At 41.9% G+C, this 26,046-nt stretch overlaps 4 protein-coding genes across 8 annotated transcripts in view; 1 reads left to right on the forward strand and 3 right to left on the reverse strand.

Annotated features, from left to right (window-relative positions):
- LOC138624734 (ADAMTS-like protein 1) overlaps positions 1–4,795 on the reverse strand; it is a 93,528-nt gene extending 88,733 nt beyond the window's left edge. Inside the window, exon 1 of the mRNA XM_069705188.1 lies at positions 4,552–4,795. Within this exon, the coding sequence (XP_069561289.1) occupies positions 4,552–4,608 (57 nt within the window). The 5' untranslated portion in view covers positions 4,609–4,795. The remainder of the gene's footprint in view (positions 1–4,551) is intronic.
- Positions 4,796–16,872: 12,077 nt separating this feature from the next.
- Positions 16,873–20,535, forward strand: plin2 (perilipin 2). The gene is made up of 7 exons (XM_069705173.1): positions 16,873–17,001; positions 17,269–17,464; positions 17,863–17,945; positions 18,078–18,363; positions 19,230–19,408; positions 19,533–19,649; positions 19,810–20,535. Exons 1-7 carry the CDS (start codon positions 16,972–16,974, stop codon positions 20,251–20,253), a joined length of 1,335 nt encoding a protein of 444 aa, XP_069561274.1. The 5' UTR covers positions 16,873–16,971; the 3' UTR covers positions 20,254–20,535.
- A 496-nt stretch (positions 20,536–21,031) lies between these two features.
- cdca9 (cell division cycle associated 9) lies at positions 21,032–23,003 on the reverse strand. The gene is made up of 5 exons (XM_069705072.1): positions 22,892–23,003; positions 22,695–22,807; positions 21,545–21,658; positions 21,208–21,294; positions 21,032–21,076 (listed from the first exon to the last, which is right to left on the reverse strand). Exons 1-5 carry the CDS (start codon positions 23,001–23,003, stop codon positions 21,032–21,034), a joined length of 471 nt encoding a protein of 156 aa, XP_069561173.1.
- Positions 23,004–23,753: 750 nt separating this feature from the next.
- The window catches only part of dennd4c (DENN/MADD domain containing 4C), a 35,951-nt gene continuing 33,658 nt past the window's right edge, over positions 23,754–26,046 (reverse strand). For all 5 annotated transcript variants that reach the window (XM_069705185.1, XM_069705181.1, XM_069705183.1 and 2 more), the window contains one exon: positions 23,754–25,828. In XM_069705185.1, coding sequence (XP_069561286.1) covers positions 25,692–25,828 — 137 coding nt within the window. In that variant the 3' untranslated portion in view covers positions 23,754–25,691. The remainder of the gene's footprint in view (positions 25,829–26,046) is intronic.

Genomic DNA, 26,046 nt, shown 5'->3' on the forward strand with positions numbered 1-26,046 from the left:
AAGAAAAAAAATACAAATTGGAGATGAGTGCTTCACCAAAGCTTTGCAATTGGTTTATTGCAAATACTGTTGAAACGGAACTTTCTTTGAGATTCAAAATCCAATAGAAGCTGCCATCTCCTGTTCTGTTTTCCGTCATTGGCCCATTGAGAATGCTGTGAAGCTACTTCCTTTTGGCCCAGCTTTACAGGGATGCACGTCTGTTCTCTGGATTTCCAGGGTCAGAAGAGCAGCATGCTGGCACACTTGAGTAGGACACTTGGGAAACACTGCTACTGTGCCAGGAACACAAAGAGCGCCGCATGAAAAGTAAAACATATTGTGGGTACATCAACAATTTATGCAAACTTGGTTACCAGTGAATTTTGTCCTTGAGCTGTAAGTAACAGTGCACACAGGCACACACACACTTCCACACTAAACAACCCTCAGTCTCACTCCACAGATTAAGTCCATATGGGAACAATGAGATGAGTATGAAGGCTTTTGCAGCGTAACTGAAAACACTCGGTCTTGTTAACGCACTCCAAAAACTTGCTGCGTCCATCCATCACTGGCCAGATGTTCTCTGAAGCCTTTTCCTTTCCTCCTCAAGAGGGACCAATCCCTCTCAAAATTAATTCACTTCCCGTTCCACTCCAGTCCACAACAAAGGCCCTCATGAAAGCTAATTGGATGGTTTGTGGTCCTTATGATCAGACGATCGAGCCGAGGAGCGCGTTTCAGGGAACAAGACATGTTGTTGTTGACGGCTGCTCACTTGGGACCATTTGCACGCCGTGACCCCACTTAATCCTTCCATTAGACCCCAAAGCTTCCCAATCCTGAGGACTTCAATACACGCTGCATTAAGACTCGGAGAGGGACCATTTCCTTGAATAAACATCAAAATCTGTTGCTTTTGTGGCCGATTTCCTTGTGAATTCCAGCGGAGAGGAAAGGCATGTGGTGAAGCGAGTGTGGCAGCTCTACACTGTGATGAAGTCAGATTTAGATCCATCAAATGTTGAAGCCATACACCACATGATTCACCAGCAACTCCCAAAACGGGAGAAATATTATCTGACTAAATAGAGATGTCACTGTCACACAGTGATTGTTTGTCTGTGTTTTATTTGCACCAATACTAAGGGGACTAATCTCATTTATTCACCTCAATCTGTGTTGTAATAAAGAATTAGACCAAGTTTTAAAGTGGGCACCAACCTCATTAAATATAATTGTTAAATGTCACCATTCGATATTAAATACAAATTCCTATATAGGGCTGTGTCTTGTTCAAAGATTTTCTACTGGTGTCGATACCGGTTCTTTTTTCAATTCCAATATTATACAAATCCATTTTAAGAAAAAGAAAATTAAATTACACAATATGGTGCAAATCCTTAATTTTCATGCATTTTAGAGGGGGAGAGTGAAACCCTAGTTCCCTGAACGCCTCATATGGAAGCTACCGCTTGACGCAACCATTTACAGATGTACCGTAAATGTCTCACATCAGTAGATACAACCTTTCCGGCTGCACACAGATAACCCTCCTATTACTGCAGCGCACCCAACACCAACAGGTGACAGGAAACTTAAGTTACATAAGTTTTGACAGGAAACTTAAGTTACATAAGTTTAAACCAAGGGATTTTAACTAAGTGGGTGGGTCGCCCGAGTGAAGACTATGTACTGCTATGGCTCTCTGGCATTGAGGAGATTTACGAAGCAAAAGTGATGCGTTTCAAAACAAAAATTGGTGTAGATGTAGCCCAGGAATCGAAAATTTGGTACTACATGACAAGGCATTTTTTTAATGCTAGAACTAGCTGCAATTGGAGTTAAAAAAAAAAAAAAAAAAAAAAAAAAAAAACATAATAGGGAATCTATAGAACAGTATCAGCCGTGAGTTTGGGTTTTGAAATCTGTGCAGGGGTGAGAAGTTGAACTGCCAGAATTATAGTACGTACAAGAACCGCCTGCCTGCTGATAGGTTACTTAACAAAGGTTCCCTCTGGTGAACATACACGGTGGCTTTACTATTGCCGCTGCAACCTGACTCAAAGCAGTCATGGGCTCATGTATGATTACAGGATGGGTCTTATATGGGCGGCACGGTGGTGCAGTGGTTAGCACTGTCACCTCACAGAAAAAAAGGTTCCGGGTTCGAATCCGGTCCTGGGCCTTTCTGTGCGGAGTTTGCATGTTCTCCCTGTGCTTGCGTGGGTTCTCTCCGGGTTCTCCGGCTTCCTCCCATCATCCAAAAACATGCACCTCAGGTCAGGTTACCTGGCGCCGCGCTAGTGGCAGCCTGCTGCAGCATCTCCCCCCTGAGAGCCCCCCTGCTGTAGTGAAGAAATTTCCCCTCGGGGATTAATAAAGTGTATAAAAAAATAAAAAATTATAACGCATAGAAGAATGCAGTTCTACGTCTACTCCAGATGGATATCTTCTTTTGCACAAAACATACCCACACAACTTCACCATAAAACTCTGATTAGTTTATTTGCATCATAGCGTTAGTAAGTGGATTTAAAATTAAGAGAGACAAGTGCCAAAAAGAACAGAATTTAAAGCACACAAAAAGGACTTGCTTTGCTCCTCAGCCCTGGCAGGTGCCAAATCACTATTTACAGGCCCTAACATTGGTGCTCAGAGAGATGCCAGTGTGTCTTTTAAGGGCACAGCTGCCTGCACACTCTGCTGCCTTCAAATCCCCATCCAGCATAAACTGGAAAAAAGTGTTTCGGGAAGGTTCCACTTTTCTGCACAAATCAGGGGAATAGAGTGAGAGCAAGTAGACCCTCCAAGAAATCACTCGAGGTATGCCATTATGTCACCCACAAAGGAAGGCCTATTCCATTTAGGGGTTGGAGCCACAGGCCATTTGGCCCCCACACACACAAATCACACCAGTACAACTTCCAGCAGCCATACACACAAATATAGAGTCTCATTCTTTTGCCAGATAGTAAAGCACATTCTGTGACCCGAGAGCACGGATGAAAAGAAAAGGCCACCACAAAACAGGGACCCTCGGAGGCAGCACTTGTTGATCCCTGACCCCCCGCAGCAAAGCGCTGGGTCAGTTTGGTGTGTGTGAACAGATAAATGTCCAGTCATGCTGCACACTCACGCCTTGCACAGATGGGAACGCTTGTCATCTGCCGACCATTTGAAAAAAGTAAAAAAAATCAAACGAGTAATTTTTCAGTCTCGCTATTTGACAGACAAAAAAATAATCAAACCACAACACTTGTAATGTAGTCAGAATGAGGATGAATCACCTTTTTGGACATTTAGAATGCTGTAAAGAACACAAAATTATTAATATCGTGTTCCAAACACATGAAACAGACATGTGAATTATTCTAAATGTATTATTTGACAGGGATCATTTCATTTGTCCAGATTTTAAGGGCTTTAGCTTCACGAAAGGTTCAGTGCAAAAACCCTCTACAGCCTCACACTGATGTTTCTACTCATACAAAGCGCCTGTGTGTGCAAACATCCCCATTTTCTCTCAAACATTTAAACTGTAACATAATCAGGCCGGTGCTGGACAGTGGCCTGGAAAGAGCAGCAAAGCCTCGAGTGCTTCTCTGTCACGGACATCCACTGATTACAGTGTGGACGTGCTCAACTGGGCTACGCAGCAGCCAGGGTGTCTAAACCCCAAATCACCTTGAAGTGCTATTAGCACCTGTCGTGGTCATTTACACATGCTGACAGTGGCACCCCACCCCTCTGTTCGAGCCCTAAACTCTGTCTGCACGCCAAACAACTGCTTTGTGTTCCACTCCAAACTCCTGCACCGCTCTTCACGAAGCAGCTTTTACACAATCTGGCTCCCAACACTCATGCATGCTCATGAAGGGTCTTCGGTACATAAAAGGGAAGAGGTAATTCAGTGGTGATGAGTGTAAACTGAGTGAGCTGATTTTAGAAGTTTGTTCAAGGCAGCACTGATAAGCTGTGACCTTTCAGAGGATGACGCTGCTCTCTATGAAATTTCAGGCCTGCGGGTGTCAGCCTCTTGTGATTCAGGAGAATTTAAACACACAGCAAATTCATGTAAATGTCAAATCACATGTTAATGATCCCGATTTTTTTTCTGTAATTAATAGTCCTTTAGACTCTTCCCTCACCTCATTCCCAGTCCTGGACCTCCGGCATCACTGGAGGATGCTGAAGAGTACTGAACTAATCCAATGCAAAAATAGTTATAAAGAAATTTATAAATAAAAATCTGAAAAATCATTCTCATGTTTATTTTCGTGATTTTTTTAAAAACAAAATATGGTATGGCCCTTAAGGGCCATGTACAAATCTCTACCTCAGAGCAATCATTGTAATAAGTTAGAAATGGATCTAATGAAAACGTAATTTATATATCTGAAGCCATCTGATTTTCTTCCTATCTTTACAGAGCAGGTCAACCTCGGAGCAACAGGTGTCTCCTTTCGTTCTTATTAAATTGAATAAATGCGCTCACACAGCAGTGACGTCTGTTTTCTCCATTCTTCAATGACTGGATCGAAACCTGTGAGCGTTAAAAGAATTTACCTTCACAAAGACAGCGAAGAGAAGCAATCCTGTCGTCCACAACCAGGTCCCAGTCATCTCGGACGCAGACTATCAGCAAACTGCTCAGAGACTATGGGGTGCCCGCTCTCTGCGCGCCTGTCCCGGTCCGTCCCGGTCCGTCCAGTCCCTCAGGCAGAAAGACGTCCGCTCTCCTCTCCGCGCTACGGCTCCTGTTTCCACAGAGAGGAAAAGGTAAAAGTCAGCCAAGAAAGGACGGAGACGACATGACACTCCACGGCCGCTTCCAGATATTTTGTTCCCCCGGCAAACACGTTGCTGCTAAATTTATGTTTGCATACCAGGCGTGCGTCAGGAAAAGGGTCTCACCCACCTTACATTCTTAAAGAAACATACTCCGGGGCATTACGCGCTGATGTGCTGCTCAGTGCAGAGGCATCCAGAGTTAGTGATGCTTGGTGGTTTTTCTGGGTGCGTGTCAGCGCTGACTTTCATCTTAATGGATGGCTGCATTCACAACTCGTTTTACACTTGTAGCCCTGACTGACTAGTCTGTGACTGTAAACTGGATCTTACAAACCACAGACCAGTTTGATCAGGACTGATGTAAACAGGACATCAAGCTACTGTATAATAATTCTTAAAGATTTTGACAAAATTAGTCTGGAAAAGCTTGAAACTACAAACAGTGAAAGAAACCCTAATTCTTAATTCAATGCTCTGAAAAGTTCAGTTTAACCTCAGGTTCTTTGGAAGGTTCTTCCCTCGGGCCAATTTCAGTTCATGTGGTATGTGCATATTCAATCTTTGGCTCAGCTAATGTTGGTCTCAGTTCATGGACAACTTTGAACCCATAAGAGCAACCACAGGTTCTTACATGAGGGTTAGATAGTTACTGCTTTAGTAATGACTTGCAGAATCATCCTGAAGATAAAACAACACAAGAAAAGTCCCTTTGTCTCCCGTACACCCGACTCCCTTTCATCATGTGGACCACAGGTTCCCGGGCTTCAGCCGGAACGTGGACCATGTGTTGTCGGCTGCGCACCAAGTTGAGGATTGTGCCTACTTTTCACAGCTTTAGATTTAGTCACAAGTATGAAATGCATTAGTCTTTCAAGTTGAAGGGTGCGGCGTTGCCAACCATGTGCCATTTAAGGTCAAGGGGAGTTTTATCTGAATCAGACTCTGACTGCTTATGAACTGAGATCAACTGGATGGAATGAGACATTCATACTTTTGGCGTTTGCTGGCAGATGATGTGAAATCCGCTGTTGTTTCTGATTTACCTCAATGAGACCCATGTCATTCCTTTTCACCATCCAATGAAAATGATTTAAAGTGGATCATATTTTTTGTGCAATTTCATGAAGGTCTCCTATATCCTGGGACATGAACTCCACACCTCCAAAATGTGGGTCAACATTAGGGTCAAATATTGACCCTGACAGATACGTTTAACAACTGGCTCTGGAATTTATCAGACAGCTTGGCAACTCTTGTATTTTGAAATGTATTTACTGACTCAAAAAGCAACACTAAATGTTCCACTTCAACGAGGAAGGAATTCTGTTTTACAATTGATGGCTGAGGCCAGAAGCTCCTCTTCCGTTTCATCGCATACCTTCATTAAACTAAGAGACATTAAGTTCTTTGAAGCTCAGCCCACAGTGGTGGGGCATTATAACTTGCTTGTCGCTTTTGAAGCTGTCCAGGGCCACCGTAATAACAACGTTCTTCGAGAATGTCATCCGTCCTCAGCCAAGCTCAAAGGGCCGGGGGAGATGGCCTTTGAAAGCCAAAAAAATAGGACAGGTATGTATGTTATGAGCTACCTGAATTGCTGCCTGACACGCAGGCTTGAATTCATCTTAATCTCTATTAACACAGCGAGCACAAGAATGTAAATGTTTATTTCCCCAGGAGAGAGCAAGAGGAGGAGGAGGAGGAGGGGGGGTGGGAGGTGGCGGGGTTGTCTTTACCTGAGGACTGAGGCGGGGGTTGAAATCATTTCCTTTCCACCTGGGGGTTAAATTATCGTTCTTAATAGCTCCTTGAAATTCAAAGCCTACCTGTTCATGCCACTCATCATGAAGAGTCCAGTGTCTCTGAAAAGCGGAAAGACTCCGGGAGTCTCTTGTTGAACTTTGACCCGGGCCCGGCACCCTGAGAGCAGCGCGGACACCCCGCAAAGCCAGAGCAAGCGACAGATAATGCTTGGAGACATGAATAGTTTACATTCACTGGGGCTGGCGGTGCACTAAGCTACATCCTCATGTTACAAATGTTACTTTTATTGATGGACACATTCAGCGGGATCACTTGCTCCAAAGCTCCCATCAGGGGAGTTGCAAAATCACTGCCCCGGGGCGCAAATGTATTTTTAGGGACTCTACGAGCTTAAATAGCATCTGTCAGTTGTTTGCTCAACAGATCTCACATGGTTTTCTGTGTGGGAAGACAAATACGAGGTTGAGGCAGCAGCTAAAGACAGTGTTTTAGCTGTAGATCTTTTGTTTGAATGCGATGACGGCCTGGATGCTGAGTGGCACTTCTTCTTTTTTTTCGTGCTTCTCGTCCTTTCTAGAGACAGCGAGGGCCTTCTTGCTCTGCAGTTTATTTGCATGAACGCACGAGCATACAAGTATGACTTTCCAAGTGCAAAGCAGGGCCACGGTATGTACAGTACATGTGTTGGTTTCCTAGCTAAACATACTCGGAGCAGGTCAGCGCCCCCCTATATGAGTAACCTAGTTGTCTCCCTTTAGCTGACACCAAACATAGCTGTTTGATCAGTGATATTTGGCCCCGACAGTCAAAGAGCTACTTGTCACATGTGTTCAAAGAGAGGGCAGGAATTTGCCAGATATGAGGGAGAGAGAAAATGCCCTTCACGGGACACCGGACAGCCTGTTTTTAACGTTAAAGAGGCAGCGAACAGATTTAGAAAAAGCTGCTTTTTTTATCCACTTAAACCAAAATCTCTAAATCGGACACTATGTGATTAAAGAAATTGTTTCGGGAAGAATTGACCTTCTAAACAGAGAATCAGAAGAGATGATTGACACCGCTGTCGTGTGTGTTTTGTTAATTAACAAGCTTAGAATCAAGACTGAAAACCTCTGAGCCTGAAAACACTGAACATGTGACTTTCCGCTGGCAGCTTCACACTGATGACAAAACTTAAAGGCACTGATTTTGGCTTTGAGATCTTGTAGGAAACTACAAGAACACATTTTTAGTTTTTACTCTTTTGGTTTTTCAATGCATTAAACAAGCGTGTGCCTCAGTAAGCTTTCGAGGTGCTGTGACATAGCTGCTACTCCTGCCAAGCCAACCTGTTAAATTGAACATGAAGCTGGTATAAATCTTCTCAGCTGACTCTGAGGAAAGTGAATAAGGGTACTTCAGAGAACATTAAGCACCAAAAGTCCTCCAAGTGTTGCTGTGGCACCTTGTTAATGCCTCAAGTCCCTCCGCATGCAGCTTAGCGCCACTTGCTTGCCTTTCTCATCTGTCCCCATTGCCTTTACAGCTCTGTGGAATTTGGCACGCATTCTGTATGTGTGTGTTTGTACGTGTGTCTCCTCATGCTTGAGACTCCGGGGGGAAAGGAAAGCTCTCGCCATCGCTGGGCCTCAGTGTCCCGGGAATGCCAGGCTCGCTAAGGCTACAGTAACCTGTCTGTCTGTCAGCGCGGACCTGTCGCAGCCGCAGGCGTCGCCTTCCATCGGGCATGTCGGATCCACTGCCTGCTGTCTGAGGGCATCGTGCCACAAACTGCCAGTCAGAAATTGTAGACAGCGGGCACACAACACACCTCACACTGTTGCCAATGATCAGTCAGCATGTCTGAGAACCCAAGTGTATAATTTTTCCTCTTTCTTTTTAGGGAAGTATCTAATTACATATAAACCCAGGCTTACGGCTCAAACCAAATATGCTGCTGGATGAATATTCAGAAATTTGCTTAAACTACTTAGCGATGAATAACTTTGGCTCAAGTTCAATAAGATTAAGGCACCGTACTCCGTAAATCCAGGATATCCTGGAATCTGATGACAGCATTAACCTGTGATTCAGTACCTGATGTATCCACATCAGATTTTCCATGGATATTACAGCTCAGCGAAAGTAAACAAGCAGCTAGTAAGAAAGAGACAGAGCAGCAGAAAAGGATACTGTTATGTTGGAGATGAGGGTGTCTATTGTTTCAGTAAATTTACCACCGCAGACGAATTGAACGGTGTTATTTAGGGGAATAGAGGACAAAACATCTACGGTTTAAGTTTCACAGACGGGGAATGAGAAAATAAATGGCCGAGCACATTTTTCACACTTGTCCTCCAACTTCTGTTTTTATGGTAGTTTACTTCATTGCTGTCATTCTGCCCCACAGAGACGGAAAGTACAGCAGCATCAGTGCAGTTAAGAGAACGAGGTTTGAGGCCGGAGATATACCTGCTTTTAACAATGTGTTTACATGCACACGATGGCAGCCTCGTGTACCCCTGCTTCTGCTTGGAGGACAGGTTGGACACGTCTGCAGAAATGAACACGGGTGTTCACAAGGTGCAATATGCGCATGCACAGTAGGGGCAGTGTGGGGGCAGTAAGTGGTACAAAAGCAGCAACAACAATGGCAGAAATTGTAAGTATACGTTCATACACAAAGTTCGCAACTACCTGTACTTGTACGATATGTCAGAAGTTGCTGCTCCACCATGAAAAATATGCCTGTCAGAATAGCTGACCTGAGATCAGACCCGTTTTAGAAGTTGCTGAGAAAGCTGCACAAATAAATGGAAAGAAGTTCGACATTGCTACATCCGCGCAAGATGGAGTGTTTTGTGTTTTGTTTGTTGTTTACATCATACAAATTAGGTAGCTCTATTAGTTCTCTGGTGTGCCCTCGAGTGGAATCCTTTTTTTATCTTCACAGCAGACATTTTTTTTTTTGTTGCTCCGTTCGAATTGCCCACTTGTCCACTACACAGTGTACTATATAGTGAACCAAATCCACTCTGATTGGCCACTTGTACTCGTAGTGTGCTATACAGTGGACGGGTGAACAATCCGAACGCAGCGTTTGACTCGTCACCGTAGGAAAAGCACATGTATTAATGATGGCTGCATTTCATTTAGAGGAGGTGCTGCTCCCGTGCATGCTGGTTCACTGTCATTGCATACTGGGACTCTAAAAGGAACTCGAGTGGCTGTGCTTTCCTCTCTTATGTCCAAATGCATGCCGTGAAAAAGGTCTACAGGCAAGTATGTGAGCAATTCCGCTAACGACGTAAACGCTTTGGCATGTTTAAAAAAGCAAGTATATCTCCACCTTCAAGCTTTAAAGCTTCAACTTTGACATACAGAACAGCTACAACGACATGTATGTTACTTTTTAAAAGTCAATTAACATACAGCCTACATAATAGCTCAAAAAACTATGAAACTGAACTCTGTCTTTGGATAATATTGACAGAAAATGTTCAATCCATACATTTAAATACAGTAAATACTGTGTTAGTTAATCAAAATAAAACTTTTTATTTACAGATAATAGATGGGGAGAAATCAGGGATCACGTTCTATTTTTTTTTTTATATCGTAAACCTGATGTTACATTCAGGTCTTACTTTGACCAGATATGTAATGACTGCATTTCGTCTCTGTCTCCTCGTTTAATCAAATCCTCCAACTTTCTGGCATAATGTATGAATCACATTAGTCAGACAGTATACAATATAATTAGTCAGCTGTTTCATCCGGCCTTTGGGGGAAGCCAGTAAACATGTGTGCTGGATATTGTGTCAGTACATCATAATTCACATGACTCATCTCTTTTATTTCCTGGAATATGAAAATCAAACAACTAATTGCACTGAGGGTCATGCAACACTTCAGCACTGCAGGTCCAGACCTCACAGTGAATCCGGCTCCTGGCAGTGGGGTTGCTTCACAATTCAGCACACTGAGCTGCAGGCCCCCGGCTACACAAAGAGACCACCTGAGCAGAGGTCTGATTGGGTGCATGTCTTATATTGACGACGTATGCGTGTGGGAAAAACGAGCAAGACGGAGAAGGAGAGGGAAATGACAGACAGCTTAGGCCCGGCTGTCAGCTGCCACTTGGTTCCCATTACAACTTCTTCTCATGTCCGAGCCTCGTTCCCCCGGTTTCTTCAAACTCCTGCACGCCGCAGGTACTGTTTTGGAGGCCAGCTGAATGTCCGTCTGACAGAGAGACGGCAAAGGAAAAGCCCGGAGAGAAAGCAGAAATGAAGCAAGGGCCCATTTCCCACGTTGTTCTTGGCTCCTGTCTGCCCCCAAAGACTTAAGCGAACACTTCCAAAACAAAGAGATTGTCTGTGTAGGTGCCCAAATAGCCAGCCCACGCATGTATGCACACTTGCACACAGACAGAGACGCACTCACACGCTGGGACATAAAAAAATGTTATTCTAATTCCTTCTAAGTGCCTATTTAAGCAGCTGTTTTCTGTAAACACTGGCCTGGGCGGCACGGCTCGGACATTTGGTTTCAGATCATTCTCAATTATATTATAATTACTAGGGCTCGCTGTGGTTGTCAGCAACAGCACCCAGAAAATATAGCTGTGAATTGCTGCCCTTTTGCCAGCACAAACAGCCGGGCTGCTAATCCCAGCACGGCTCTGTGAAAATGGTCTGTGATGGGATACTGTCGATACATGGCGGGGTCATGCGGGATGGTGTCGGAGCCACACCAGGAAAAGCCTTCTGTGGTCATTGTCTGACCCGGCACCTGACCCATTCAGAGTATGTGCTCAGCAATTATATCTGTGCCTCACAGGTCAGCAACCGGCGCAATGCTCGTCCAACTATGGAACATGAGATGTTTTTTTTTTACCCTCTCTGAAAAAAATCATTACTGAAAATCATCACGAAGGTAGAAGCGGGGTCAGGGTGTAGCCCCGCAGAAATGTTGACGGTGTCATTTTCAAAGCATGACTGGCCAGAGACCGACCTTTTCTCACACTTTTAACCGTGTACAGTTGTTGACTTATGATTTAACTTGATCCTCACAGTGGGAAATGTAGAGGGTTAACTTGAATGTCTTAGCTAATGAGCCGGAGTCATTATTTTAGGATTAAATTTGACAGGTGCACAGAGCCCTGCTTAATAGGACTCTTGTCTATATTGTTGCAATAAATCTGCGGTTGCTGCCCTGCTAAACACACAACGTCTGCACAGATCCGCTGTTTATTAAAGGCTGAAGTAATGGTTATTTCAACAGTGCAGGCATCATCTTGTTAAGATGTAATTCAGTTCTGCATGAGCGACCTCTCCAGGCTTCACGGCTGGGTTGAAGCTAGGAGGAATTTTCAGAACCAAATTTAGCAGCAGGGCTACAAAAAGCTTATGGAGCTATTTTGGTCCCAGATGATGAAATTCTGGCGTAAATTCCCCGACATTAAGAATACTACCAATATTTAGTTCACCCCTTCTTCATCAACATGACGGCCAGATCTTTCTTCACAAGTTTGTGAAATGTCATTTTCTGTGCCGATAACATCCACAATGATAATGCTGCCAATCTGAACTTCTAAACAGAACACAAGGAGAGGTAAAAGATGAGTGCCTTTCAGCGAACAGCTGCAGGCATGACTTAGTCAAAAAGGCCTGCAAATAGATCACAAATGTACTGTTGAGAAAGCATAAAAATTTCCATTTTTCAGAGGACTATTTTCCCTTAAACCTGCAGTGGGGAGGTTTTGTCTCCACCTTCTGCCAGTGAGAGTAAATCCAAAAACACTGTAAACATGTGCTTACATCACAGGCTCCACTGTAGCGTCACTTCGGTTGTGGCAGTAAAGTCCTGCAATACAGCTAATTGTGTCTGCCGCCCTCAAGTGGTCAAAGAAGTTGTCACTGTAAGTTTACAATGTGGGCCTGCTTTCAACAGTGTGGATCTGAGAACTGCTAATTTTGCCCTCCAGCCAAATACACTTACAAGTCATTGTAATAACCGTATTTACCTTTGATGAAATATAATATTGCTGTGTATGAGAAAATAGGTCATAAATGTTTGGTTTCACTGCAGATGAATACCAAAATCAGACCTCAATGCAGTTAGCTACAAGAGCTGCTTCCTGTGGCTTGTTCCCGTGTTTACTTTAAGATTAACTTTGTGTTTGTTTTGTAAAGTTGAGTCTTCATTTTAAAAAAATCTCTACAATGTAGGCTACTTGGAGAATGTGGAATTAACATAACCCACAATCACAATCTAAGTTGTATCCAGAGGCAACTCGACTTCTTTAGTTGTGGACATTTCGCCTCTGTACACATTATTAAAGAGACTTAGATTTACCACGACCTGGGTGACCCGCAGTCATAATAAACCCAGTTACTATATGAGCAAGGGTCAGGTTGGAAAAACTCAGTAATTTGCCTTTAATTCTGTTATTCCATATATAAGAGATGTCACTTTAGTTTAGTAACTTCTATATAACATTTGTAGGACTCTTAAAGATAGTCTGGGTAACTCTCATCCATTTAAAATGTTAAGTTTCAAACATGTATGAGCTGTATTTATTGCCTCCACAGTCTAACGGACAGCTGCAGCCACCCACTGGTTGGTGCCAGGCTATATAGGCTCACTGTCTGGCTGTCTGTCTGAGTGTATAGTGAACTAAAGCATACCACTGCTCCAAAGACATGTCACTTTCTTTCTTCTCTACTTTAAAGCCACATCTCTTGCCTCTTTTCCTGGTGATCTACAGAGCATGAAAGGACAGCCACTCTCCCACTCCTTTTCTCCTCCTGTCTGAGCTCTTTCTTTGCGCAGCGCCTCTGACTGTGTGTGATCCAGAGGTGTGACACTTTCCCAGTAGCCCACAGGTATCCGTTACCCAGCCGGGAGCCTTGGCACGCTGCCCACAGCCTTACCTGTCTCAGAGGGCACAATAGACGGATCCCGTGTGAGGATCTCTGTACCCTCACTGCCAGCTGCACACCAGCGGACCCCTCGGGAAACAGGTGGGCAGAGCAGAGCTTCCATGGCTGATCTTTCCTTTCATCTCAACTGTCTGCAGAAAGAGAGAAGATGTAGATGTGACTCCGATCATGACAGCGACTGTCCTCTGGAGCTGTGGTAATGTCCATTGAGCGTAAGATATTTCAAATTAGAAGCGTTATACATTTATCTAACGCTATTCTACTTGTCTCACAAAACAGAATTTAACTAATTGTTATCTCTATTTTTTTTTTTCTATATCCTGATAATTACCTGTTGGTCAATACTTTATTTCCATAGCAGTGTACCAGAGCTGTAACCACTTTCTCACTGTTGTACTCCCCCACTTTAGTTTTTTTTTTTTGCACTGTGTTTTTCTTTTTTACAGCATCGGGTACAATATATGTAACTAAACTGAGTACGATCAACGGGAAACTGACTCTCTTTTATAAAAGGTAGCAAATGAGCAAGGAAGGGAAACCACTGCTTCGGATAAGCGGCAACTTTGTTTACATTGGTTCCATCTGCTGGACTAAATGTGTAAGTACTTTAAAGATGTGCATGAGAAATAAACCAGAGTAAATGACGAGGGATTTGGTCATCACATCATACAGTCAAAACATGCATTTTTGTATTCCATAGCTTTAATTTAAACTGCGGCATTAGTTATACTTTCAGTTACTTCATAGGAATCACTCAGTTGCATTTCCTAATGATCTTATCTGTGGAGAATGAGAAGAAAGCTACTATTAGAATACAACAAAGAGTAGATTTAAAGACTTTCAGTCACACAGTCAAAGCTTTCCGTCTCTGTTATTATTCAAAGGGAGGTGCAGCCATTATTTTAGCATTATCATTCACAAGTGACAGACATGGGAAGAATTACTTTTAACATGCAGATCTTCTATGGTGAAATTATTTTTCCAGAGAACAGGAAACGGGACTTGGAGCTTGAACTTTCCCCCTTATCTTTTATGCAGCAAGATTGTGAGGTGATTTTAAACAGGTCAAGTTAGCACAGTGAACCATAGTGGCACAGATCAGGTCAGTTTGAATTGTAGAACTGCAAATAGATTGACACACTTACCAACTAGACTTTGACCAAAACATATTTTTGAGTGAAGGAGGACTTTAAATGTATTATATGTATTTCCTATTTCTATTTATTCTGTCAGTTTGAAAAATACAACATTTTTCATATGGCTCATTGTTGGCTAGTTGTTTCTTTGATAGGCTTGTTATGGTCAAATCTTCTCAAAATCAATATATGAACTTGTACATTAATTAGTTCGTAATCCTAACGTGCACTTGGCCAGATTTTTTTTTTCTTGAATGTTTTTTTTTAAATATATAATAAACTTAAAATGACCCCAAATAGTGTTCTGATGCCAGTTACAGTTATATCATAACACATTTAATACATGTCTTCACTGAAATTGGTGATTTTAAACACTTGTATCTGAAGTGCACTCCTCTGAACCTTTTCCATCTATGCCCCCATCAATATTACATGGTATAATTACGCATATATAAAAATTAGAAGCCAAATGTTTCACCTCTGAAAACCCAATAAAATGATTACAGAGTGAATCGTGTCATCTTGATGAGTCATGATATGACGTGTAATAAAAAATGGTCTGACACAATACAGTCCAGTCCAGTATAACGTGGCATCAGAGTGTATGTGAGGGTGTGTTTGTAATGTCTATCACTTTTACAGTATTTCAAATTAAAAGCTCCTCCGTAAATCGTCGAGTCAGAGTCTTCACGTCTGTGGTTTACTGTAGTCAACTTTTTCATATTGGATCTATTTGACTTACATAAAGGCTGATAAACTGGCCCTAAAGGGTTCATCTACAGAATCCAGGACCCCAATATGTTAGCCAACTGGAGATTCATAACTAAGCCCATGTTTCTTCATCTGGCCTCCAAATGTGCAGTATCCAAAGGAACAGCATTAACACTTAATTTACTTTTTAATAACACATGCAAAAATGGAAACAAGCACAAACGCACAGAAAAAACACTGAAAAGCTCTCAGATTAGATCCAGAGCCACACATCTGGCCCTGATGAGCTACTGGCAGACTCAGACCTGTTTGTCTGCTGGTAAACCTCTGACATATGGCACTCCTCAAGCCATTATTAAAATAATCAGAAATTAATTAAGAGAGGTTTTACCCAGGTCAAATAGCTTATTAATTTTTAAGACATGGCCCATGTTTCTCATAAGGGGCATGAAAGCAAATATACAGCCATACTGACTTCTCTCCACTGTCAGCGAATAGTCGTTGATGTTGAATTCAAATGAACTGGAAAGACATTTTGTGTTCAACATTATGCTCATCTTAACATTCATTGGATAAAAACCTGCAGGTAAACCATACAACTACAAATGACATCGTTTTTGGTGCTGTAATGAAGCACTGTACCACCAAACAGGCTGGGACAGCTTACCAGGCTACAGTAGGATGGCAGGCTCTGTGAAGAGGACTCCTTCCCATTGTTGATATCAAGTGCTCATTCTAAGGGAATAAAAGCACAAGGATTCTTAGTTTCAGGTGATTTAACACTGATGAAAACAATTGATTGTATTCCATTTTTGCCAATTGATCCATCTGAATACACTGAACCTTTTAGGCTTGTCTTGCATTATCTAGGGGTGGGGGGGGCGTCACCACTTTTACTATTTCAGTTTGATATGTTAAAAAAGGTGCATATGCCCATAACTGCTTGAATTTAATCAAATTGCCTCAAACAAACTGACACATCATCAGACCTTGAGGTCAAGACGGGAGCACTGGTTGGGTTCTAAGCAATATATAGTCATGATGTCACTAGATTGTTATTAGTGCATTTTATATTGCACCACAAAGCATGAGAACGAATGGGGGGGTGAGACTGCCCCAGGAAGCTACGTGCACCCATCCACTCACAACTCATGAGCTACAGTCAATGTAGTACTGTTTTTTTTTTTTTTATTTAATGAAAATTTTAATCATCGTGTTTTGACCAGAAGAAATTTCACTGGCTTATGAAATTATATGAAAGCAGCCTGTTGAAATATGCTGTCCACGTGAAAGCTGGATTTCACTGGAATTTCCCCGGACAACTTTTACCCTTTACCTTTGCCCTAGAAACGCTCCTGTCGCTATTACGTCGACGTGCTGCGCTCCATCTCGCGATAACTACAGCACATAAATACAGCTGCTGTCGCCCACGTTTCATTCAGCTCGTTGACAGTTTGGGTTTTGTGACACAACTCTCGGGTAAGTATTCACTTATTTCTATTACGTTTTTATGATCTTTGTCGCTTTAAAAGATGGACTGCTGTGTGACGGATGTAACGCCTCCCTTATCTGTCTTCTTCAGAGATTTTGTTTGTTTCTTAAGTAAAAGTCGATTTATTTATTTATTGTTTTCTTGGAACAGAAACGTTTCATCAGAAATGGAGGCCGTTGAATATATTCCAAATCAGGTGAGTTAAATCAATAGACGGCAAGATACTGTAAGTGACATGTTGACTGTAATGCTGCCACAACTAATGTGGAAGACAGTGAAGTTTCGTTTCTGAACGCAGTGCTGGTTTGTAACACTAATTTATTTTTTTTTTTTTTTTTTTTTTAATAAATAAATAAACAATTCCTTAATATTGTAATCTATTTCAGGATGGCTCTTTAAATCCACTCTGGACCTTTTTTTTTTTTTTTTTTTTTTACATGTTTTTGTGCGCATTTCCTTCCAGAGTGTGGTGGAGCGGGTGAGCAGCCTTCCTCTGGTGAGCTCCACCTACGGCTTGGTGTCCAGTGTGTACTCCACCACCAAGGACAACCACCCTTATATCAGGACCGTGTGCGAGGCGGCGGAGCAAGGAGTCCGCACCATCACCTCCGTGGCCTTCACCACGGCTTCACCCATCATTTACAAGCTGGAGCCTCAGAGTAAGAACTTTTAAATTCAGTCCGTTTCAGCTCACTTTTATTTAATCCGGTTGTAGATGGAGCGTAAGACATTTATAGGGTGTCAAAAATAAAAATGCAGGGATACTGAAACTGGAAGGCTGAGTCACAGTAGGCAGAGTTTTAAAAAAAAAAAAAAAAAAAAAGGGGAAGTTCAGGTCAGGCTGCTGGCTCTGACTCGGCTTGATCTTTCACAGAGTTTGTATAATCTCCCAGAAACTAAACATAAAACCACTAATAAAGCTTAGATGTGTAAATATTTTATTTAGAAGAACATTTACAGACTATCCTCCCGAATATTTATGGAGTCAGTTTATTTACTGGCATCTTTGTTTCAGTGCCCTCATTTACTTTTTTTTTTTTTTTTTTTTTGCCCACAGTTGTCATTGCCAATGACCTGGCCTGTAAAGGTTTAGACAAGATTGAGAAGACCTTGCCAATTCTTCACCAGCCCCCTGAGCAGGTACACAGTGGTTTTATAACCGAGCTCAATTGCACAACGCTGCTGGGAACTTGTCTCCTGAGGAGTTAGTCACGACCTTTGCCCAGTCTTTAGCGACCTTCAACTACTAAAAATGTATCTGTCTCTGTCCAGTTTGTTTCCAGTGCCATGGATGCAGTAACCACAGCTAGACATGTCGTAACGGGCACAATGTTCGATGCCAAGGGCACAGTCTCTGATACTCTGAGCAGCGTTGTGGAAAAGACTCTGGACGCAGTGCAGGATGGGATGGACAGGACCAAGGCTGCTGTCAGTGGGAGAGTGAGCACGGTGCTGGAGAGCAGAGTGGGACGGATGGTCAGCAGTGGAGTGGACACGGCCCTCAGTTCATCTGAAAGCTTAGTGGAGCAGTATTTGCCTCTGACGGAGGACGAACTGGGTGAGTGGGGTCAGAACAAAAAAACCTAAAGAAACGCTCCCTCTATAGTTTTTTTTGTTTGGTATGTAAAAGGACAAAGTTCTTTAAGGTTATTGATTGATTCTGAAATGAAACTCAAACATTTTTATCAGAGAAATGCAGATTTTCTTTCTTATCCCAGGTAGAGAGGCAGTCTTTCTTTCTCTCTCTCTCTCTCTCTCTCTATATATATATATATATATATATATATATATACATATATATATATATATAAAATTACATTTATATATAAAATTACATTTATATATATAAATTATATATATTATATAAATTATATATATACACACAAATTATATATATATACACATATATAGATATATTAAAAAAAATTATATATAAAGACTTAAAAACACAGTTGTTTGCTGCTTTTACAGCAAATAATGTTTCCATGAGTGAAATAAAGTAAAGTCTCATGAGCTTAAGTTTGTTAGTCTATAACAAGCTGTATCAAGTGTGACTTATGAAGAGGCAGCTGCAGTTTGCATGGATTTGGTCCAGTTTCCAAGAAAACAGGATTTATCGGATTATGCAGATCATTTTGCATTAGAAGCCTGTTTTTCACAGTCATTAGAGGAGTTGTTTAGATTGATGTGCTGACGCTTACAACAAACAGTCCTGTACACTGTTAATGTAAAATGATCTGTTCTCAGAGATTGACTTGTGAATAAACTACATTCTTCAGTTTGCACGTTATAACTCTCTTTGGCATGCTTTTCTACACTTCAACCCATTAAAATCAGTTAATTTACATGAACTGGATTTATAGCAATCAGGTTGTTTTACCTCATTTCTAATGAAGCATTTCATGTTTCCCTGCCTTGTGACAGAGCTGGAGGCAAAAACCGTGAAAGGCTTTGGCCAGAGGGAGCCAAGCTACTATGTCCGCCTGGGTTCTCTCTCCACTAAGCTCCGAAAGAGAGCGTACACCAGAGCCGTGGCCAAAATAGGAGATGGCAAGCAACGCAGCATTCAATTCATCTCGGAGCTCAACTCCACTGTTGACCTGGTGGGTGGACTTTTTAATCTAATAGTATATTGAAATTGACTTTTAAACTTTTAACTACTAAAAACACAACTGCTTTTAATGTCTGGGGACTGAAAATTAACATTTTCAGTGTTTGTTTTTCCAGATTGAATATGGCAGAAAGAATATTAACGGCGCCAACAAATTGGTAAATAACAAGCTGAGCTCCTTGGTGGGACGGACATCCAGTGGTTCAAATCAGGAGACCAGCGACGAGGCAGAGGTAAACAACACAGATATACAAAAGAATAACAGTCAGTGTCTCGGGGGAAGATGAAAGCATCACACATTCAGTTGTATATGTGAATTACACCACATTTATTCCTTTGAAATAAAGGCTGTAAAGAAATCAATTTATTTAAATCTGTTCATCCTCCACTCAGGTCATCGAGTCTCGGACTTTGGCCCTGACGCATTCACTCACCCAGCAGCTCCAGACCACCTGCCTGGTCCTGGTCTCCAGCCTGCAGGGTCTCCCCAACCACATCCAGAAGGAGGTGCTCTCCCTCAGGCACGCTGCCACGCAGGTCTACACCAGTTTCAGCAAAGCTAAGGTGATGAGAGACCTGCCAGACAGCGTGTTGACCAGCAGCAGAGCGCAGCTGGGCAAAATGAAAAACTCCCTGGACAACGTCATGGATTACCTGGTCAACAACACACCGCTCAACTGGCTGGTGGGTCCCTTCTACCCCCAGATACCTGCCGAGAACCCGGACACAGCGGCCTCTGCTGCCAGAAGCCCACAATCTGCGCCCTCCAGATCTCCTTCCACTCCTCCACACTTGGAAGTGGAGATGGAGTTACTAAACTCGCAGCAGCAGCATTGATCCATCACAGCCTTATGTTCCGAGGGCAATATATCGTGTGGCAATGTGACAGCTTTGTAAACAAAGATTAGACTTTTAATAAATGTTGAATGTATTAGGATGCAGAACTCGAAGTATAGATATGTCAGACAGAATTCAATTTTATTGTCGTTTGAATCACATCTCGAAAAATGTGAGATTGCTCAATTCTGTGTAATGTTTTATGATGAAGCTATTTACCAGCCAAGGTGGCAAAACTTAATTGTGTGATAATTGCTACATAAAGTTTACGTAGGTCACTTATTTGCGCTCCCGAGTCATTTTTTTTTCCCCCTCTACAGGAAGAGAAGAAAATTGCTTCGCAAGAATCTCAAACGATTCAAAGTGGTCACTAATATTAAATTAGGGGACTAGTGAAGTCTTCAGCAGGATGAACGTGACAGAAGTAATATCTAGCAAGATACTCTGACCTGCCTGCGCTTTTTGAACTAAAACTCCAAAGGAAATTAACTCATCATTTTAATTATCAAGTAAAAGGCCTCTCATTTGTTGGCTACTTTAGAAATGTGAAGATCAACTTGCTTTCAAAAATTAAGAAAAGATTAAGCAAATATAATCTTGGGCCTTAATGACCAGACATTTTGCAGACTGTTGTACAAATAATTTGTTTATACTTTCATGAAGTATAATATAAACAAGCTTTATTTTTATTTTGCCCACACAAAGAAAGAAACGATTAGAATTAAGAAACACGAGAAAAAAAAAAAATCCAGACAAACATCCTGCTCACAGGGAATGTTCAGGCATCTTTACACATGCGCTGTGACAGATACTCCATGAGCTTCTGAAAATCCAAAATACAGTTTACAAGAAGGACTCTCGGTTTTATAGTTTCAAATGTTTAACCATGCATTTCCAAAAAGTTTTTTTCTGGACTGTTTTGTTAACAAAAGTTAAAGATGAACTTTCTATTACCTTCAGCTTCTGAATCTGGCACCGTGCCACGTCGTCCAGCAAGTCCCAGTTAATTTCATCCTTGGTCTCTTCAGAAAAACTTACCGCCTAGAAAGGAAGAGAACCACCTGACTTGTAAAATACGTCCGTTTATTATAAACTGAGGGCAAACCGAGTCGGGTCATGAAGGGATCCAACACGTGTTTATTCAGATGTTTTGAGAGGCTGTTCCTTCCAACAAGGAGCCTGGATTCAGGTCCTCCAAATGAAGGACAACGCCCCTCCTGGCTTTAAAGAAATTGATTACAACTCTTCCTCAAGACAGTTACCAAGTAACAAGGATAAAAACATGAAGTACCTGCCCCTCTGCTGTGGTTACGGTGATGTGTGCAGCAGATCCCACAACCGAACAGCGCAGATCACCGGAAGAGACGACAGACCTGGGACGACAAAAGACTCGCATCAGTGCATTTTAGTTGGAGGTCACAAATACCTGTACGAAGTCAGGCGTAAAAAAAAAAAATAGCTGCAAGGGCTAAACCTCAAAATTCAACGCATTACAAAAAAAAAGAAGTGACATTCAACTGCTCTGCGCAACTTCTGTCCATGTTCTGCTCCACTGAAGGCAGTAACAGACCTGAGTTTAGGGCGGGTCTGGTCATTGGGCTTGCGACCCAGGCAGCTTTGAGTTCTTTTGGCAGTGACAGAAGAGCCCCTGTAGAAATCAACAGACAAGTGCCAGTCAAGGCCGGCACGATGCTCAGCACACTCAATATAATACACAACGCTTTCCTTCAAATTCAAATGTTACCCGAGATTCTCAGTGCTGTTACTTTCAGCTAATGTCCTGGTTGTTTTCCTCCCTTTTCCTGCCTAAAAAAAAAAAAAAAAAAAAAAAAAAGACACCATGAGAAATGCTGTTCTGCATACATTATATCCCCAATCCTACACTGTGAATCTTACGGCACACTGGAAAGCCTTTTTTTTGGCACTGGAAGTTTAGAAAGCATCCTCTTTGTGTAAACCTCACCTACCTTCAACGTTTTGGATAAGGGCCTTTGGGCTGGACTGGATTGGACTGGTGTACAACCAATTGATTTTCCTTCCCAAACAAAAGCTCAAATGATTCAACAAGATATATTTGATATTGTGAAAAATTGTCAACTGATCATGGTCAAGATAAACTCCACTTTTTATTTTTTTTAAAATAGGAATTTCACCTTTTTTGCTGGGAACCCTTGTTTGGGGCATCTCATGGGACTCATTCTGCAAAAGTGGTTAATTTCCCATGTTATTAAATTTAGAAAACGTACTCCAAGATGGACAAAGATGCAACATAACCTACTGCCTTCAACTCACGTTTATGACAATTGATACCTCACTGGCTGAGAGCTCCTCAGCTTCCACGGAAAAAAGAAAGACGAGTGACGTGTCAGACATTTTTAGACCAGGTAGTTGTAATCTAAACGTGTGAATAAGGAGGACTCACCACTAATTAAATCACCCACGAGTGTGTTTTGAAGCGCGGGAGGCATCTTCATCAGTTCCACTTTGAAGACTTTGTCCACGGTGGCCAACATGTTCTCCACTTTGGCCTCCAACTCGTTCATGCGCTCCTGAGCTGGAGGGAAATGTTCGGACCTTTTCAAAACAATGGCGAGGAAGGTGTGAAACTTTACATTTCAGCCACTACCAACTACCACACCTTCTTTCTCAAACTGCTGGATGAAAAGGTCCAGCCTCCGCCGTCGCATATCCCGGCTCAGCTCTTCTCTGTTCTGGGCATGTTCTGCGTTTCTGGTCCGTCTTACCGGCATCTTGTTTTCACCACCAGTCATGTTGAAGTTCCCTCAGCTCAGCTCTAGAAATATTCACCGGCTCGTGCTGGATTGGATCAGCTGCAGGACAGCTCTGCCTGTGATTGATCGTTATGTCACTAAAACAACCAATCACAGCAGTTTAGAGTTAAGCCCGTGCGTCTCTGTGCGCACCTGTGACCGGTTTAATCAGTCGTTAGGATATTCACGCCCTGGTCAGCCTTTAGATTCGAATTTTTTTTTTTTTTTAAAGTAAATGTATAAATCAGTCACATTTAGTCTAAAATTAATTAAACACTGTTAAACAGGTTGACATCTGTCCCAAACAAAAGGCCACACTGTCACACTACTCAGGCTAAATATAGGCCTATTAAACCGTGCCGATACAATTTTACATATATATGAAATAAAGTCCTTCACTTTGTATCTACTCAGTATAAAGATGGGATGTGTATTTTTGTCTTTCATATTCATTCAGGACTGTCTCTAGCATCTGCAACATCTTGTGATAAACCTTCAGTTGACATGCTGAGTAAGATGAGGGGATGACAGGAAACAGGAGAGGAGTGTAGGAGATTTTACTTGGAAAGTGATTTGGTGTTGACCAGCACAATTAAGACGTTTGCAGCAACATAATATCTGAGAATAGAACTGAGGAAATTCAAATATGCACGTGACAAGACAGATTTTCATACCTGACAATGAAAACACAATTTCTTAAATCGATGCATTGACAAAAAATGGACGCACTTTGTTTTCAATCAGTTCACAAACCAATTTATTGCAGCGCACTTAAATGTAGACATTCATTTCCTTTCCACAGGACGGTAAGAGATCAGTTAATCTACCATTTTCTTAAAAAAGAAAAAAGAAAAAAAAAAAGTATTTTCTGTACATCCTCTGACGTAAGGAGATCAAATTTACAAAGTCAGTACAGGGTGGAATCCCTTAAAACAGATTAAAAGGGAGACGTGGTGTTGTTAGTCATACAAATTCTAAGTTAGCACACTATCTGCAATCCGAATGTCAATGATACAAAAATAAATAATTGAGAATTTCTTTATGTTTTGGAGGAACGACAAGTATGTGTTAATATTCTGATGTGGTTTCATCTTCTCCTCACCCTCAGTTAAGGTCAGGTTTCAATCTATTGCAGTGCAAACAAAATATTTTACATTATCTCATCTGTACAAGTGGGCATCGCTCTCCCAAGACTACAAATAGTTCAATCTATACCCATCTGCCAGCATTTCATCACAGCGCTTTGTTGTTTTCCGGTCTGTTTCAGCATTCACTGGACTGTCATGTCAAAGTCTCTCGTTCGTGACACAGTACCAGCTGTACTGAAGAAGCCCTTTGCGCTGTAAAGCTCTAGCAGCTGGCACTACTATTCAAAGCTACGATGTAAACCATAAAAAGCCATCCTGTCGGCAAGTAATATATCCACTTTAAAACACCATAATGGTTCATACTATGCTAGAGTAAGGAATAGCCCAAATACATGGGAGTTACAGTTCTAATTTATCTTAACAATAAGGCATGTTAGCTGAACAAGTACAGTATGTTCCTGTTAAAAAAAAAAAATGCAGATATTAAAAAAACACAAGTTGGACTGCATCAGAGAGGCTCTGCACCAAGCTGCTGTTTGTCTTTCATGCAAGAGAACATGTCTTGTTTTAATGTGTCAGAATCAGTAGTGTGGCACACCTTTTTTTTTTTTTTTTTTTTTTTTTTCTTTTCATGATCTCTGCCTCCAAATAGCCGGTTTCACTGTTGCAGAGATCAACACCTCTGTAAGACCCGCTGTGATTGGAAGGCATCTGGAATGTTATGAATCCATTTTTAGTGATTGATAATTAGTGATTGTCCGTGGCCTCAGTCTTCTCCCGTTTACACGTGTAACTGACGAGTTCATATCTACACGGAGAGCCCCCAAATGTGAGCGGGTACATTTACACTCAAAACACGACAACATTCATTAAGACTTGGATCACACACACAGTCAATTCATCGAGACATGTTGCTTGACCCAAAAAATAATAAAAAGAGTCAACCCCGGTGACAGATTCCCCCCCCCCCCCCAAGTTAAAAATATGAACAAAAAGACAGGTTGGACTCGAGTTACGGGTTATTTTTCTTCGTTTTTTTCTTTAAGAAAGTGCACAAACAAAGAGTCGGGTTCTGTACATTGTCTCAAACTACTCACACAGATTTAAGCAAAGTGGGCGAAAGGCTACAAGACAGGGAACTGACTCCTTGATTACACACACACACACACACACACACACACACACACACACACACACACACACACACACACACACACACACACACACACACACGTGTGTGTGTACACCATCAGGGCAGTCAATGCATTCTGTACACTGATTAATCTTGCTGTACACCATCTATCAACAAACAAAGGTCAACTAGTCCCATTTCCAAGCAGATTACAAAAACAGTCCCAACCTCTGAAAAGCATCTGAAGGTTGTAAAAAAAAAAAAAAAAAAAAAAAAAGTAGACAATGTACATCTTCCAAGATGAGAGGAAGAAGAAGAAGAAGAAGTAAAAGAAGAAGTACCATGTTTGGGCGATCGGAGGGCTTTAAAAGTTCACTTATCTTTCCCTCCTGCCGTCACACGTGACCGGTCAGATTTTACATCTCCGCCGCGGGGAGGCGAAAGTGTTCAGATGACGGGGGCTCCAAAAGCTTTGAGGCAACACTGGACGCTGGGGCTGGGCGGGCAATCGATGCAGTGCAAAGACTTGAGCTGCTCCGCGCCGAGGTTGTTGTAGGACTGGTGGTACTCCCTGTCAAAGGCCTCTGCAGGTGTCAAGGGAGGGTGGGAGGATTCACAAAAATGAGAAAAAATGTCAGCTTCTGTTTCTGATTTTGAATTTACCTGGTAACTCTTTATCTTTAGCGACAATAAGAATGAAATTAAAAACATTAAAATGACTTGATGATACAGTTTGAGTTCATTTCAGCCTTTTTGACGACCTTCTGACTTCAAATAAATGTAATGGTCGTCAAATTACCTC

This window comes from Brachyistius frenatus, unplaced genomic scaffold (assembly GCF_029030835.1).
Source record: "Brachyistius frenatus isolate BFR_SWC_R1_liver_20210118 unplaced genomic scaffold, ASM2903083v1 Contig_54, whole genome shotgun sequence".
NCBI lineage: Eukaryota > Metazoa > Chordata > Actinopteri > Embiotocidae > Brachyistius > Brachyistius frenatus.